The following is a 17,005-nucleotide window of genomic DNA, read 5'->3' as shown; positions in this document are numbered from 1 at the left end:
GTCCTGTGACTGTCTAGGTTCTGGAAGGCTCTGTGCCCTATTGGCAGTATAAGGACACTAGTCTCTGATACAGCAGACCAAGACTGCGTCTTAACTTGATTATATCTACAAAGACCCTACTTTGAAATAAGATCTCATTCTGGGTTAGGACTTGTGAATATCTTTAGCAGGGGAGAATATAATTCAAGGCCCAAGAGGAACAGTCTACATTCCCTTCCTCTAAGACATGCTCTCACAGCATCACAAACCTTTAGTGTCATGTATGTGTCACAGTGCGTTTCATGTGTCCTTGATAGATGAAAAAGGTTTTGACATGTGGAAACCGTAGAATCCATTCTCTTCACGAAAACACAAAATCAAAACTAAAGCAGGTGAGCCCCTGTCCTCCTACAGGGAGAGACTCCACCTTTTCCCTCAAATCCCATCAGTCATGTGGTTCCTCTTAAGTTATTTATTCTTCTAGTTCAAATCCTACTCAAGTTAAAACACATTCAAGAGCTTTGTAAAGTGAACAGCACTAGACAAATTTTGAGTAAATGGAATTCATTTCCCCAGAGCCTCTGATTTAGGTCCAAATCAAACACTCTCTCCATGAGAAAAAGGAGAGCTCTGATAGTTTTGTTTTTTTGTTTTGTTGTTGTTGGTTTTTTTTTGATGCTGGTACTTAGGCTTGAACTCAAGGCCTAGGCACTGTCCCTGAGCTTTTTTGCTTGAGGTTAGCAGTCTACCACTTGAGCCACAGCTCCACTTCTGGCTTTTCGATGGTTAATTGAAGTCTTGCTGACTTTCCTGTCCAGGCTGGCTTCAAATGATCCTCAGATCTCAGCCTCCTGAGTATCTTACAATTATAGATGTAAGCTACTGGCACCTGGCTTATAATACTATTTAAAAATATTCTTTTCCTAACCACGGGACCCAAGTTTCTTTGGGCCTGGCTTACTTCACTTAATAAGCCAGGCCCAAAGAAACTTAGGTCCCATGGTTTCCCTTATTTGCAATAACTAGTATATGTCTGAGTCAAGCAGAAAAGGTCAGATATGGTGATGTTAGGGAAATGAACCCTGAGATATGTATTCAAATTTTTTTCTTTCAGGTGATTGCTTCTAACACATTTATAAGATTATTTCTTTGTTGCTTTGTATGTCCCTCCCCCATGGTATAACCCCTGCTTTCACTGTATTTGAGGTTGATATAATTTGTGGAGGGGAAGGGAAAAAAACAAATCATTTAAATAGGGATACAGGTGGATCCATTGCAACAATGAGATGTACAAGTCGTTACATGGAGAAACAAACTTTACAACTTTGGTGGGGAGGGGGGCAGGGAGGATTGGGTGATGGGGGGGAGGATGGGAAGGGATGGGAAGGGGAAACAAAGGAGGAGGCTACAATGCTTGATAAGAAACGTACTCATTATCTTACCCATGTAATTGCAACCCTTCTGTACAGTATTTTCACAATAAAAATTTAAAAAAATATTCTAGGTAGAACTCATGGCTCTTGAGACACCCAAAGCCAATGACCACACAAGCTATCATCTTTCCACAGAATTAGTTACTTTTCTTGCTTCATTTTTGGAGTTGTTTCCCAAAGCAGCAAAGGTGCTTGCTGAAGCCAGTCATGAAAAGACCAGCGTCAAAGCCATCCTGATGGTTTTGAAGCCAAGCCATTTTCAAGCAAATTGAAAAAGGTTCCCTGGGTGAGAACCAGTGCGGCCCATTTATTTCACATGAGAACACACACGAAGGATGTATGCAGCTTTAGAACAGCCTTCCCAGAGCTCTCAAATTCACTTTACAACAGACCGCTGAGCAGAATGCCATCTGCAGGTACGCTTGGACCAGAACAACCAACCAGGCTTACTTTGCTGACTCTGCTAAAGAATGAGAAGCCTATGCGATGAGGAGCACCTCCCACCTGCCTCCACCCCCTAAACTCTCAATGAGCGAAAAGATGGGCCAAAGAGACAGCTGGGCCTGGGGCACCCGTGTGTGTCCTCACCTGTGCTGCAAGCGTATGCAAAATGTCAGAGGTTCCCAAAGAGCGCCAAGCTGTATCTTCTGTGGCAAGCATTCTGACAGCCCTGGCAGCTGACAGCAGCAGGAGCCTGTCCTTCCTGTGGCCTTACAAGGTGCATAGAGCTGAGAATGGCCTATTTTCACAGGAGTAAAATTCCCTGTGTCATTCAGTCTTGCCAAGTTCCCTAGCACTCTAGTTTCTCTCCTTATATCCTCCAGCCCTTCCTTCCTTCCTCAAAACCTTTCATCTCCAATCATCCTGCACTTTTTCTTTTTTTTTTTTCTTTTTCTTTGATGCTGAGGATGGAACCCAGGGCCTCAGGCATGTGAGGCAAAAACTACCACTGAACTACACCCTGAACTTTGATTTATTAACAAACACTCATACTTTAAAAAAAAAAATAGGTTAAAAGCAATCAAAGTACAGAAAGGTATTCATTCATGTGGTAACCTCTAGCCACATGTGACTATTTAAATTATTTTAATGTTAAAAATTCAGTCCCATCAGGCATTGGTGGCTCATATCTACAATCCTAGCTACTCAAGAGGCTGCCATCTGAAGATCACGTTTGAAAGCCAGCCTGGGCAGCAAAGCCGGTGGGACTCTTATCTCCAATTGACCATCAAAAAGCCAGATGTTGAGGCTCAAGTGGTAGAGCACCAGCCTTGAGGGAAAAAAGCCAAGTAAAATCAAGAGGCCCTGAGGTCAAGCCCCAGTACAGGCAAATATACAAGCAACAATTCAGTCCCTTGGTGGCCACAGACATGTGGCTAGTGCCTAGCATAAGGCACAGTGCAGTAACACATAGCCTGTCTGTCATCACAGAGAAGCTACTGGACAGCAATGGTCTAAAAGATATAAAGAAATGACTCCCTCGGTCTGTCCCTAGCCCTCTGCTGAGGACAGGCGATCTTGCTACCAGTCTCCTTTGTGTCCTTGCAGACATCTTTCATATGCCTAAACAAGTGTGTGTGAATGTCAACCTCTTTCTTAAAACAAATGAGAAAGGACCACACACACTAGCCTGCACCACGCTCTCTTCAACTATTGAACTTAAAGCTCACAATGGGAGGGTACAAATAATGCTTCGTTCTTTTCATTGGCTACACAGTAATCCACTAGCAACAGGCCAATGTCTCCACCCCACCCTCATCACCAGACTCTCCTGTTTACCCTGGTAAGGCTCCATGCCTTTCCTCCCCAGGACTGGTACCCTTAGTCTCACATAGGTTCTCCGTCTCTAACTCCGCATTGGTGTTCCCTTCACCATCTTGCCTGAACGGAAACCTGCTCATCTCTCAACCAAGCTACATTTTCTACCTGTGAGGCAGAGGCGCTTCCGCCTCTTAGCCCCTTCCTCAAGGCCTCTTTCTTCCTGGGGAATACTCTCCAACTTCCTCTCCATCTTCCTTGCCCAGCACAACCTGGAACCATCTGACACAACCACTCAGGGACTTTTTCCTCTCATTAACCCCAACTTCTATTTAGTGATGATAGCTATACCTGCTTTACGGCCTCCGTCTGTTCCTACTCTGCAAGCACTACTGGGAGCTTCTAGCCCAGGTGGAGGATACAGTCCACACCTGGCCTCCTCCAAATCCCTGGTCTTTTATTTCCATACCACAGCCACCCACCTACCTGCCAAGACCACCAATAGCTGAAGCACTTATGAGATCCTGGCTTTTCAAATCTCACATTAAACACCAGCAATTGACCTCATCAAGACACCTGTTCACTAACCTTGCCACTGCCCTTTCTACCTCTCCTTACCCAGTATAGATACTCTGGTCCAAATGAAAACTCCCAACCCCACACACTTGATTCCTTGGTTCTTACTCCTGACCTAGTCACACGTTCAAGACCCCAACTATGAGAAAATCTGATGATCCACCTTCACTCCACTGACTGTGCTTAAAATTTAGAGCTTAGCCGGGCACCAGTGGCTCACGCCTGTAATCCTAGCTACTCAGGAGACTGAGATCTGAGGATCACAGTTCAAAGCCAGCCCAGACAGGAAAATCCCTGAGACTCTTATGTCCAATAAACTACTAGGAAGCCGGAAGTGGCGCTGTGGCTCAAGAGGTAGAGCACCCACCTTGAGCTGAAGAGCTGACAGCACCCAGGCCCAGAACTCAAGCCCCACAACCAACAAATTTTTTTTAATTTAAAAAAATTATAGCTTAAAAATAGTCAGAATTATGAAATGGTTGCAACTGATATCTTAAACAGGAAAAGCATGCACAGTGGCTCTTAATTGTAATTCTAACTACTTTGGAGGCTAAAAATGGGAGGCTCACAGCTGGAGGCCAGCCTAGGCAAAAAGTGTTGAAGACTCCATCCCAACTAATAAACAGCTGGGTGTGGTGTCATGTGCCTGCTATTTCAACTGTGCTAGAAAGTATAAACAGGAGGACCATTCTAGCCCAGGCAAAAATACTCTAGTTAAAAATTAATGAAAGCAAAATGGGATAGGAACATGGCTCATGTGGCAGAGCACCTAGCTAGCAAGCCCTGATTTCAAACCCTTGCACCATCAATAACAAACCACTAATTTAAAACAACAAACCCAAAACCTGTCCTGTGACTCAGCAATCCCATTTCTGGGTTTATATCCAAAAGATTTGAAAAAAGGTTCTGAGATATTTGCACATCCATGCATGGCAGCATTATTCACAATTATTAGATAGAAACAGCCTAAGTGTCTATCAGTGGGGGAAAGGATACACAAAACATGGAAGATCATTCAGCTTTGAAAAAGAAGAAAAGTGTGGAAGCTGGGCAAGGTGGGTTACACTTGCAATCCTAGCTTCTTAGGAGGTAAAGATAGGGAGGATCAAATCAAGGCTAGCCTGTGGGGGGGACAGTGAGATTCCATCTCAAGTAAATTGGCCGTAGTGGTACATGTCTGTAAGCCCCGCTGTACAGAAGGCAGAGGTAGGAAGATTTCAGTACAGAGCCAGCCAAGGCAAAAACTCAAGATCCTAATTGAAAAAAATAAAGCCAAAAAGAGCTGGGTGAATGTGGCTAAGTAGTAGAGTGTTTCTCTAGCAAGCACAAGGTCTTGAGTTCAAACCTCGGTCCCACCAAAAAGAAAAAGGAGGAAAATTTTGTTATATACTTCTAAATGGATATACCTTGAGGACAGGGGATGCTAAGTGAAATAAGCCAGTCACAAAGACAAAAAACAGTCAGATTCATTTGCAAGTTCTTTAAAGTTGTCAAAGTCACCACAACAGAAAAACGACATACAAGGCATTACCAGGTGTTAGGAGGGAAAGAGAAGGGAAATTGTTCAATGGGTGTAGATTTTATAAGATACCAAGTTCTGGAGCTGGGTGCCCGTGGCTCATATCTGTAATCCTAGCTACTCTGGAGACTGAGATCTGTGGATCGTGGTTCAAAGCCAGCCCAGGCAGGAAAAGTCCATGAGACTCTTATCTCCAATAAACCACTGAGAAAACCGGAAGTGGCACTTGGCTCAAGTAGTAGAGCACTAGTCTTGAGCTCAAGAGCTGAGGGACCGTGCCCAGGCCCAGAGTTCAAGCCCCACAACTGACAAAAAATAAAAATAAAATAATTTAAAAGATACCAAGTTCTGGCTGCTTCACAATAAAGTGAAGATGCTCAACATTACTGAATTGTGCACTTAAAATAGTGAAGATAATAATTTTATGCTATGTGCTTTGCCCCCCCCCAAAAAAATTAAAAAGCAACAAAACTCTTGTAGTTACACTGTGTGGTGGTACAAAAGCCATAACACCTCTTCCTATCGCCATCAAACACCTCAATGTGAAAGACCAAGAGACACAGTCAAGAGGTACAAGGCTAGGGACCATGTATTGGCAATTTCAAACTCAAAGATATGCTCTGAGGCTGCGGTCTGATTCAGAAAAAGAAGAGAACTAAACACAGTTGGCTGTTTCTCAATTCCAGTATTATTTCCCAGCAACTGGAAATGAGTGGATTTTCTAGCTATTCTCCCATTGAACCCATTTATGCTCATTGATCACCAACTATCTGCTTCTTGGCTAATAATGACTGCATTAATTTGGTACTTACTTTGGTTGAGCCAGATGAAAATTTTAAACTAGAAAGATGTGGTAAAACCCACCTATAATCCCAGGCCTAGGGGAGGCCAAGGAATATATTTGGTTTAAGAATAGCCTAGACTACATAATGAGAGCTTGTCTCAAAAAACAACAGAAGTTTAAAGCCAACAGTATGGAAGATGGTATCATTTGGATCTTTGGATTAAGAATCTCCAAGTTGCTGGGCGCTGGTGGCTCACGCCTGTAATCCTAGCTACTCAGGAGGCAGAGTTCTAAGAATTGCAGTTCAAAGCCAGCCCAGGCAAGAAAGTCTGTGAGACTCTTATCTCCAAGTAACCACTAGAAAACCAGAAGTGGTGCTGTGGCTCAAGTGGTAGAGCGCTCACCTTGAGCTGAAGAGCTGAGAGACAGCACCCAGGCCCAGAGTTCAAGCCCCACAACCAACAATAACAACAAAAAAAGAATCTCCAAGTTAACTTAATACTCAGCCTTTTACTCACCACCACTTAAAAATGGTCAAACATCACCTCTGTGTTTGGCTTTCTGGTAATATATATGTTGTTGTTGTTGTTTAATGGTGCCTATTTGGGGACCAAAGACACTGTCATCAGCCTTGGTTTGGGAAAACCTCCAGGCCATGTGGGAATGGTCAAAGGATCTCAACTCTACAGAAAAGCCACAAGAATGTTTGGCTTTGTGGCTAGTATGTACAGAAATCATTTTGGCAGGAAGAAAATAAGACTTTTTAAAAAGCAAGCAAGAAGAGAGAAATTGGAAAAACCCTGCCTTTCATTACTTCTGGAATTATCAATCAAATTCAAGATGATTTCTCTAAAAACAGACAGAGAAAAAGAGCTTTCTCCTTATACTAGTTTACAACTATTTCTCTAAGAAACAAAAATACAATGTACAACACACAGGTAATTTTAAACTTTTACAGGCCACATTTTAAAAGTAAAAAGAAAAATTAGTTTCAATCTTTTAACCTAATTTATTCAACATGGTCTGATATTAGCATGTCATCAATAGTTTGGAGGGTTTTTTTTGGTACTAGAGCTTGAACTTGGGGCCACATACTCTCATTTGGTTTTTTCACTCAAGGCTGGTGCTCTATCACTTGAACCACACTTCCACTTTCAGCTTTTTTGTTGGTTGGTTGGAGATAAGAGTCTTACATGGGCTTTTCTGCCCACACTGTCTTTGAACAGCAGTCCTTAGATCTCAGCCTCCTGAGTAGCTAGGATTATAGGCCTGGGCCACCAGCGCCCAGGCTCAATGTTTTTCAAATTAGTAAAAATGTTGATATTGTTTTAATTGCTAAGCCTTTAGCATCTGATGAGTATCTTACACTTCAAACACCTCTCAGTTCAGATGAGACAACTCCACCTACACTAGATGCCAAGTGCATAGGATAGTGCTACTGCAGAATCAAAAGCTCTGTGTTCTTCATAAAATATAGTTAGTGGCTGCTTTTGAAATCCAAGCCCGTTTCTAGTTTGCACTTTCTAGATTGTTTCATAGGATTCTTCAAATTCCTACCTAACAGGTTGGGTGGCTACATTTCCTGCTCCTTTACGCTAATGTAACCATCATTTAAAGTTTTACACAATGTGTTGGTTTAATTTTTCAATCACAAAATTAACTTTTTTTTTTTTTGGTCGGTTGTGGGGCTTCAACTCTGGGCTTAGGCGCTGTCCCTGCACTCTTCAGCTCAAGGCGAGCGCTCACCTACTTGAGCCACAGCACCACTTCTGTGGATTATTGGAGATAAGAGTCTGATGAACTTTCTTTCCCTGGCTGGCTTTGAACCGTGATCCTCACATCTCAGACTCCAGAGTGAAAGGATCAATGAAAGGATCTGTCACATCCATGCCAGAGGACCATGTAAAGGCAGACAGGCACAGGAGAAAGATGATTACAAGGTTTATTAGAGGAGCCATAAACCTCTGCCACGTGCAGAGGTAGCCTCTGCTATAGGTAATAGCAGGGTCTGGGGGATAGGAAATGAGGTAGATGGAAGTTCAGGTAGGTCTGGGCATAGAGAGGGAGGGGCCAGCAGGTCTGGGTGGAGCTGAGGACCAAAGGTGGGCATAATGCTTACACAGAGTAGCTAGGATTACAGGTGTGAGCCACCAGTGCCTGCAAATTAACTTTTCTTTACAAATTGATTTTATCTAAAAAACTATCACCTCCCAATTCAAGTTTGATATTTTACTTATCTTCTTTGTGCTATTCCTGGTGCTTGAACTCAGGGTCTGAGCACTGTTCTTGGGCTTTTTTTTGGGGGGGGGTCCGGTTGTGGGGCCTGAACTCTGGGCCTGGGCACTATCCCTCAGCTCTTCAGCTCAAGCTAGCGCTCTACCACCTAAGCCACAGCGCCACTTTCGGCTTTTTTTCTTTTTGCTTATGTGGTGCTGAGGAATCGAACCCAGGGCCTCAGGCATGCAAAGCAAGCACTCTACCATTGAGCCACCTTCCCAGCCCTGTCCTTGGGCTTTTTGTGCTCAAGACTAGAGCTCTATCACTTGAGACTTCCAGCCTTTTTGTTAGTTAACTGCAGCTAAGAGTCTCACAGGTTTTCCTGCCTAGGTTGGATTCAAACCATGATCCTCAAATCTCAGCTTCCTGAATAACTAGGATTACAGGTGTGAGTCACCAATGCTCAGCCAAGTTTGGTATTTCATATTTGCAAAAAGAGCTAGCACAATCAAAATAAATATTTGACATGTAAAAGAAGTTTTGTATACTAGCTAAAACCAACAATGAAGTGAACTAATATTTGTTCTCATGCTGTCATTTTTCAGTAGCTTTCCATTTCAGGACATTTAGTCTCAAATGCATCCCTGCCTAAATCTCCTAGCAAGAAGAGATAGCTCAGCCTTCCTCTGTTTGATTTCAGTAAGTCCTAACAGGAGTCCTTTCTCTGCAGACCACAACAAATCACAGCAGGGGGATTTGCTCCTTTGTATTGCATAGACACAATAAAAATTCCACCATATCCTGTATATACACTTGTGTGTGTGTGTGTGTGTGCGCACACATGCAGACACATATATTCATACAAGTCATATATATATATACAAACAAATGCATATATATATGAGTTTATATATGTATATGCATGTAATCACAATAATCTTAGGAAGAATTTTTATTTTCCTGCTTTTCCAGATAAAGAGAATAGGCATGGAATAGTCTCAGAGCTACCAAGTCATGGTCTTCAAAAGCCAAGAAATCTGACTCTGGAGGTTAAGTATTTGCCTAGCACATTGAGATGGGAGGGAGGAAATAAGGGCTCTGAGAAGGAGGGAAGGAAGCAGAGAAGGGGGAGAGGGAGGGGGAAAGGGGGTAAGGGAAGGAGAGGAAAAAGGGGAGAGGGAGAGAGCAAGAGACAGGGAGAGATCTGACTCAGAGGGATGGAAGAGAAAGAGGAAGGGAAGAGAGAATAATCTGATTCTGACTGTGGTCTCTTATTACCCCAAGGACTACAAATGTTGCAAAGAGACCTAAGTTGAGAGAGAAAAAGAGACAGACATAGAGAAATAAAAAGACAGAGCAAAAGAGAGAGAGAGAGAGAGAGAGAGAGAGAGAGAGAGAGAGAGAGAGAGAGAGAGAGAGAGAGATTTGTGGTCATATATTCAAACTTCTCATAGTCAATTTCTCCCCCAGCATTTAGCAACTTCTTCCAGTACAGACAAAGGTGGGAGGCAAGTGAAATAATTTAAAATGCCACCAAGATGTCTTCTACAAGTTACAGTGATGAATTCATTTTACTTAGAATGAGGAAAATAACCATATAACCGAAAACAATGAAGTGGTGATGGGGGGCAGGGAGGGGAATGATTGGGAGGGTTAATGGATAGACATAAAATAGCTGGGCCAAAGGATAGACAAGCAGATCTTTGCTCCAGACCAGGGAAGAGAGAAATATAAAGGCACATGTGACCTCTCCGACCATCCTAGCAAAGACCTGGCCAGCAGCTGACATAACACTGGCTCCCCCCCACACCCCTCAAGGCAACTTGGGTCAAAAAGTTACAAGGTGATATGTGTCAAGGGCCTAATTATGTGGTTTTCATTTACAGGTTTTCTGGAGTTGGGGCAAAGGTAGGATCCACTTACATGTACTCTCTGTGGGCAGAGTGCACAGCAGCCGCATTGCTGTAACGCCACAGGACGATCGCTGACGACAGTACATCCAGGATGGCATCAAACTAGGAGAAGGAGACAGAGCGTTAGAGGCTTTCCAGAGCTAATGGGGTCCAGTGAGGAAGAGACGGGGCAACTGTGCTGTGACTCAGAATCCTGGAATGAGGATCACACACACATCAAAGAGGTTTCTACAAGTCACCATGGAGCCTGGAGAGTTTGGAGTCCTGCTGCTCTGCTATTGCCTGGTGGATTCTGTCCACCCAGAGCCACTGGTTCCCAGTGCTCGGAGATATGGGATGGGGGTTAGGGGTACACTCCTCTGAAATCTGTAGGATTGGTGTCTGTGGCAGGCAAGGATTTCTGTACATTTTAAAGGAAAGATTTGGGGTAAGGATTCCATTTCTGGCTCTCAATGGTAGGGGTGGGTCACTGTGGGGCTCTAAGAAGTCCATTAACACTGATTTGCACACAATGCAGTGTTTTTGTGTGAATGGACAGTAAGCCAGAGAGAAGGAAAAGGAGAGGGTGGTGGTGAGAAAGCTTGTTAGAGAAAGGAGGTGTGTGTTTCTGGGCATGTGTTATATGTAGCATGTTGGTGTGTCTGTGGTATGGGGGCATGCATGTGTATGCATGAGTGTATGTGTGTGTGGTGTCTGGGTGTCTGTGGCAAGTGTTTGTGATGTGTGTATGTATGTATGTATATGTGTGTATTTCTGAGTGTGTATTATATGTACCATGTCAGTTTGTCTGTGGTATGGAGCATGCATGTATGTATATGAGTATGTGTTTATGTGTGTGAGGTCTGAATGTCTGTGGCATATGTTTGTGATAGGTGTATGTGTATATTTTGCACATGTATGTCTGGGTGAGCGTAGTCATGTGGGTTTTTTTGGACAGAGTATACTCTTTGTAAGATTCAGTAAAGACTATAACACCCACAAAACATGCAGTTCTTACAACAGAGAGCAGAAGTGTTTGGGAAGATTTACACATAACTAATTGGTACAGGAACCTACGTTTGCCCAGGAGGGCTAGTAAAAGGGGCTCTCCTTGAGTCAGCACACTGTGTACCTCAGCTTTCATTTGCATAGTTACAAGCACTGGGGACAGGGGAAACACCATCCAGTTTTACAGCATACCTAAAGTACAAGACATTCACTTTGTCTGACTAAATTGCTCCAGGAGGCTGGTCAGGGAAACAGGGACCCTCAACTTGGGCTAAAGATTGACTTACCCTAATGTGAGCAACCCCAATCCTAACTCCCAGCCCCTCTGTCTACACCATTAACCAGAAAAAAATCCCTCTCCAGTACATGCCAGGCCCCCACACAGCCTGGAAGGGAAAAGGGGGGCTTAAAAGAGCCTCTCAAACAACCACCTTGTAGAAAATATGACCTCTTCACCTTTGAGAAATAAACTGCAGTTTATTTTAATTAACTTGTAATTTTTATAGAAGCTGCTACTATAAAAGCTATGTTTCTCATGTTAAGCTCTTCGATGCTACCCACCCTCTTATTTGAAAGATTGGGGGAAAATTCATGGGCTCAGGAAAAAAAAAACAAAAACAAAAACAAAAAACGTGCAAAACTTCATGAAAGTACATTTCAGGTTACTTACTGCAAACCCAAAAGCAGAGGCGCTGTACCTCATAACGGAGACAGCTAAAAAGAAAGAAAATATTATTCAGAATACGTGAAAAACCTCATGAATAGTGGCTCTCATTCATGTGGCAATTAATAGCATTTGATATAGCCTATTAAACATCAATGAAAAAGGTCCAAAATAAAATTAAAAATTCCTGTCTTTGTACAATCTGAGAAATTAAAAGAGAGAGAGAGAGAACAAAAGATAAGCTCAGACAACTTTCTTTGTGTGTTCAGAAGCATCAAAGGCCAACATCAGAACAAATGACCTCAGCAGTTACCAATCTGATGAAAAGAAACTCCAAATTTAGAAAGTGATTAACAGACTAGTAGAAAAGATGTTAAACTTTCGAAATGATATGGAAACTATAATTCTTCCCACAAGGGAATTATGCACACCCTATTGCTAATAATAATAGAGAAAAATATTTTTTTTTTTTGGGTGGGGGTCCGGTCATGGGGCCTGAACTCTGGGCCTGGGCGGCTTTCCCTCAGCTCTTCAGCTCAAGGCTAGCGCTCTACCACTTGAGCCACAGCGCCACTTCCGGCTTTTTTCATTTTTGCTTATGTGGTGCTGAGGAATCAAACCCAGGGCCTCAGGCATGAAAGGCAAGCGCTCTACCACTGAGCTACCTTCCCAGCCCGAGAAAAATCTTTTGATCCACATCCCCCCTGAGCCTTTACAGTATAAGGTAGACATTAATGTAGCTATTTATAAAAACAATGACAAATGAGCTTAAAACAATAGATGTCCATAAACAGTTATAATTAAAGCATTTATCCATATTACAATATGAGGAGGGGCAAGTCAGTTGAGTGTATAATTCTTTTTTTGGGGGGTGGGGTCCAGTCATGGGGCCTGAACTCTGGGCCTGGGTGATGTCCCTCAGCTCTTCAGCTAAAGGCTAGCGCTCTACCACTTGAGCCATAGCGCCACTTCCAGCTTTTTTCTTTTTGCTTATGTGGTGCTGGGGAATTGAACCCAGGGCCTCAGGCATGCAAGGCAAGCACTCTACCACTGAGCCACCTTCCCAGCCCCTGAGTGTATAATTCTGTTCTGGGCCAAAGCAACGTCTAGCTTCAAAAACTGTCCCCAAATTGATTCAATAAAGTCTACTATGCTCCAAGCTAAAGCCATAGTTCACAGGCTGTGTCAACCATCCAAAGCAGTAAACCCTCCTATGTATCAGCAAAGCTTTGAAGCATCCTGCCCTAGGCATCCCAAGTGTGCACCTGTAGGGTTAAAGAGGCCTGAGCCAAAGGTACACAGGTCAGCAGACTGCCATTTAGCTCACCACAATGTCCCTTTCCTAGGCCCTGATTGCTATCCCATCCACATGGTCCAGGAACAGACCCCAGTCATGATGGAAGCACTTAATCCAAAGTGGACTGAACACTGTTTATTCTCTATGACCTACATATTGAGACTGAGAGCCTCTCCAGTCAATTTGTGCACACAGACCTACAATGTTACTAGCCATTGTTTGCTGCAAAGATATAGATGCAGAAAGACAAGCATAGGGCTCACTGAGCACTGGAAAGACAGAAGCACAGGCTCCCCAGGATTCTTTTGTGTATGTGTGCCAATCCTGGGGGCCTGTGCCTAGGTCCTGGGCCTGAGCTTCTTTGGTTCAAGGCTAGCACTCTATCACTTGAGCCATAGCTCCACTTCCTAGCTTTTCCTAGAGTGCTTTATTGACATTAAGAGTCTCACAGACATTTCTGCCTGCACTGGCTCTGAACAGATCTCAGCACCCTGAGTAGCTGGGATTGTAGGCGAGAGCCACCAGTGCCTGGCTTCTTCAGGATTTTTACATATTCCCTGACACCCGCCACACTGAGGCCCTCAGCTGTATGAGGCTGACTATAGTCTATAAAGTCTCTGACCTTTTCCATCTATGACATGAGCTGGCCCAGGTGGCCTTGCTGTTGCTCTTGCTGGCCCAAAGAGAGGTGCAGAGCTAGCTGTATACAGGGCTGGCTGCAGCTTTCTTGATAACACAGGTGTGTGGTACACAAGGGTTTTGAGCATTCCTTAGAGCATTCGCTCACAGCCCACACTGGCATGAGCAAAACAAGTACTGGTTCTCTTGGTTGGTGGGGAGGGTCCTGCCCAGAGCACGGAGATGCTCTTATAAAATCAACTTGTAGTATGTGCTCACTGTGAACTGAGCATAGTAGTTTCCCAGAAGCAAGAAAAGAGGCTGGCTGGGGTTTTCATTGCAACCTGTTTTTAACTATCTTAGCTGAGCTTAGGGGGCTTTATAAAAACCAGCAGTGGAAATGGATAAACTTTCTTATCTTCTTGCACGGCAGCTCAATACCTGTAAGAGATGAGAATAGGGCCTCCAGGAGAAAGTTCCCCCTCTGAGCTCACCTCGGTGCTCAGTGCTCAGTGGAAGCCAAGGACAAGGCATTCCTGGAGATTTGCTTTGAAGTCAAATTGTCTATGAGTTATCTAACCAGACATTTCTACGATAGGCTACATAGTTCAAACATATAGATATGTGATTACAGTGAGAAACACAACTTTATCTCAGGATCTGGAATCAAACAGAAGGACTGGAGGGGTTTCTCTGGTTTTGTGAGATTCCATGTATCAGACAAAAACGTTTTTCTTTTCTTTTCTTTGTGGTACTGGGGATTAAACTCAGGGCTCTAGTACTCAAGCCACCCAAGTCCTTTTGGTTTTAGTTTGCTTTTTAGACAGGCTCTTGCACCTCTCCCTGGGTTAGCCTCAGACTGAAACCCTCCCATCTCTACCTCCTGAGTAGCTGGAATAACGACACATAGTGCTACATACAGTGCATACGTCACTATGCTCAGCCCCACCCCCCACCATATGAGGAATTGAACTCAGGGCCTTCCACTTTTGCTTGGTTTTTGTTTTGGGGGGATTTTGGGTGTTTTTTGGCTCAAGGCTGGCTTTCTACCACTTGAGCCACAGCTCTACTTCCACCAGTTTTGCTGGTTAATTGGAAGTAAAAGTCTTACAGACTTCAAACTATGATCCGAGATCTCAGCCTCAAGAATAGCTAACAGGTATGAGTCACCAGCACCTAGCCCAGCCCTCATTATTTTTGCAGTAGTGAGGACTGAATTCATGAAAGTCCAATGTCCATAGTTCCAAACACTTTTCTGGCAAGTCTGCTTGTATGAAATAAGTCTGCCCAGTGGGTGGATAATCTAGAGTACACACGGAATATTAAAATTGTTCTCTCCTGAGTGCACCAAGGGAAATGTGAGCAAGAAGGCTCCAGGTTAACTCAGAGTCCTTATTAGAGATGGATCATTTACTGATAAATTGCCTCCCTCTAATTTCCCTGATGACATGGAAAGGGAGAGATGCCAAAATTGCATGGATATTTAAGAGCACAGCGAAAGGGCTCTCCACCCAGCCCTTGTTCTGGCAGCTTCCCTCTGTGGCCCACTCCTGGCTCTTGCTACTAAATAACAGCAAATAGTCATTAACACAGGATCCAAGTGGAAGGGCTCAGATGGCCTTTTAAAAATTTATGAAGAGCATCAAGTAATAACTTCCATTTTCTTTGGTTCCTAACTCATCAAAATGACAAATGAACTCAAAAGAAAAGGTGAGCTGGTTAGATAGCCCTTGTTCACATGACAAGACAGAGCAAACCTAGGTGTTTTTGTTTTTTTTTAATTGCAATGTTCTAGTGCAATGCTAAAACCAAGTTCCATGGCAGCCAAAAGCTGCCATAGGCCCAAAAGGATTCAGTGTTGCCTTGTAAGGCAGTGAATAACAGACAGAGTCCTGTCACCAAACAATTATGCTTCAGATCAGCAAAATCCACATAGAAATGGGCTGCCAGTGAAACAGAGCTCTCCCATGAGGGCTGATCCTATCAAGGCCAAGACCATACTGCTAACAGGAAGAAGTCACCCAGATTATGGGCAGTGCAGAGTCTGAATAACACACATTCAACTCTTGTCCAACTGACAAGATGGTGGCCCACCATCTTCACTTCATCCCAATTACCACTGTGAACACAATCCCTTAGGGAAATCCTGGAAGAGTGTTTCTGCTTCTCACACTTGAACCCATTTCCCTCACTCAAAACTTCAGTGTGTACTTGGGGAACTGGTGGCCACCAATGGGTATACAATGACAGGGCCTGGAAACCTCATTCTACTCCCAAGGAAGATGTGCCTGGACTCCCCTCTCTCCACCATGTAACAATGGAAATGCTTTGCCATATGATTAAGCCGGATTTCTCACATCCCAAAGATGCATGCCTAGGGTGCCACAGCTGATGTCTTTTTCTGATTTTTGTTTTGTTTTTTAGAACCAAGACTCATAATTCTTAAAATGTACATGTATCACACTGGCCTATCCCAGAAACTGGTCCTACATCTGGAGTTAATAACTCAACAGTATATTGGAAACGAACTTTACAACCTTGGGTGGGGTGGATGGGATGGAGAGGGGAGGAGTAGGGGAGGTGGGGAAGGAAAGGGATAGTGGGACAATGACAAGGAAGGGAAGGGGTAACAATAATTGACAAGTAATGTACTCATTGCCTTACTCATGTAATTGTAACCCCTCTGTACAACATCTTAACAATAAAAGAAAAAGAAAAAAAAATAACTCAAAGGCAAAATTAAATTTGACCCATCGAGAACCTGTCAAATTCTGTTTACCGAAAATATTAGCAAAAGGGTATCTTGAGAGGAAGCGTTAGCTGGGTGCTGGTAGCTCATGCCTGTAATCCATCTCAGGCGGCTGAGAGCTGAGTATGTTTCAAAGCCAAGGCAAGAAAGTTCATGAGGCTCTTATCTCTAATGAAGCAACAAAAAACCAAAAGTGGAGCTGTGGTTCAAGTGGTAGAGTGCTAACCTTGAATATAAAGCTCAGGGACAGAATCCAGGCTTTTGAGTTCGAGCATCAAGACTAGAACAACAACAACATAAAAAGGTAGATTTAGAGCTGGTGGAAGAGTAACAGGAGCTATAGTGAATTTGACATGAATGGGTACAAACTGCCTTGGAATGCTGCCACAAAGAAAAAGAAAAGTCAAAAGAGAAGAAATACCAGGTGACATCAACTGAACTTTTGGAAGCATGACATCTCCCCTCACATTCCTCAGATTCATCACAATAATTTCCTGAAGCTATTTTGAGT

The 17,005-nt window shown here is 43.5% G+C and overlaps 1 protein-coding gene across 2 annotated transcripts in view; it reads right to left on the bottom strand.

Annotated features, from left to right (window-relative positions):
- Tmem163 (transmembrane protein 163) overlaps window positions 1-17,005 on the bottom strand; it is a 226,916-nt gene that overhangs the window by 73,299 nt on the left and 136,612 nt on the right. For both annotated transcript variants that reach the window (XM_070024176.1, XM_070024185.1), the window contains exons 3-4: window positions 11,837-11,880; window positions 10,190-10,281 (exon numbers count right to left, since the gene is read on the bottom strand). In XM_070024176.1, coding sequence (XP_069880277.1) covers window positions 10,190-10,281; window positions 11,837-11,880 — 136 coding nt within the window. The remainder of the gene's footprint in view (window positions 1-10,189; window positions 10,282-11,836; window positions 11,881-17,005) is intronic.

Source organism: Dipodomys merriami, unplaced genomic scaffold (genome assembly GCF_024711535.1).
Source record: "Dipodomys merriami isolate MVZ:Mamm:240054 unplaced genomic scaffold, mDipMer1.0.p SCAF_1, whole genome shotgun sequence".
NCBI lineage: Eukaryota > Metazoa > Chordata > Mammalia > Rodentia > Heteromyidae > Dipodomys > Dipodomys merriami.
This window is presented reverse-complemented; position numbering and strand designations above follow the sequence as displayed.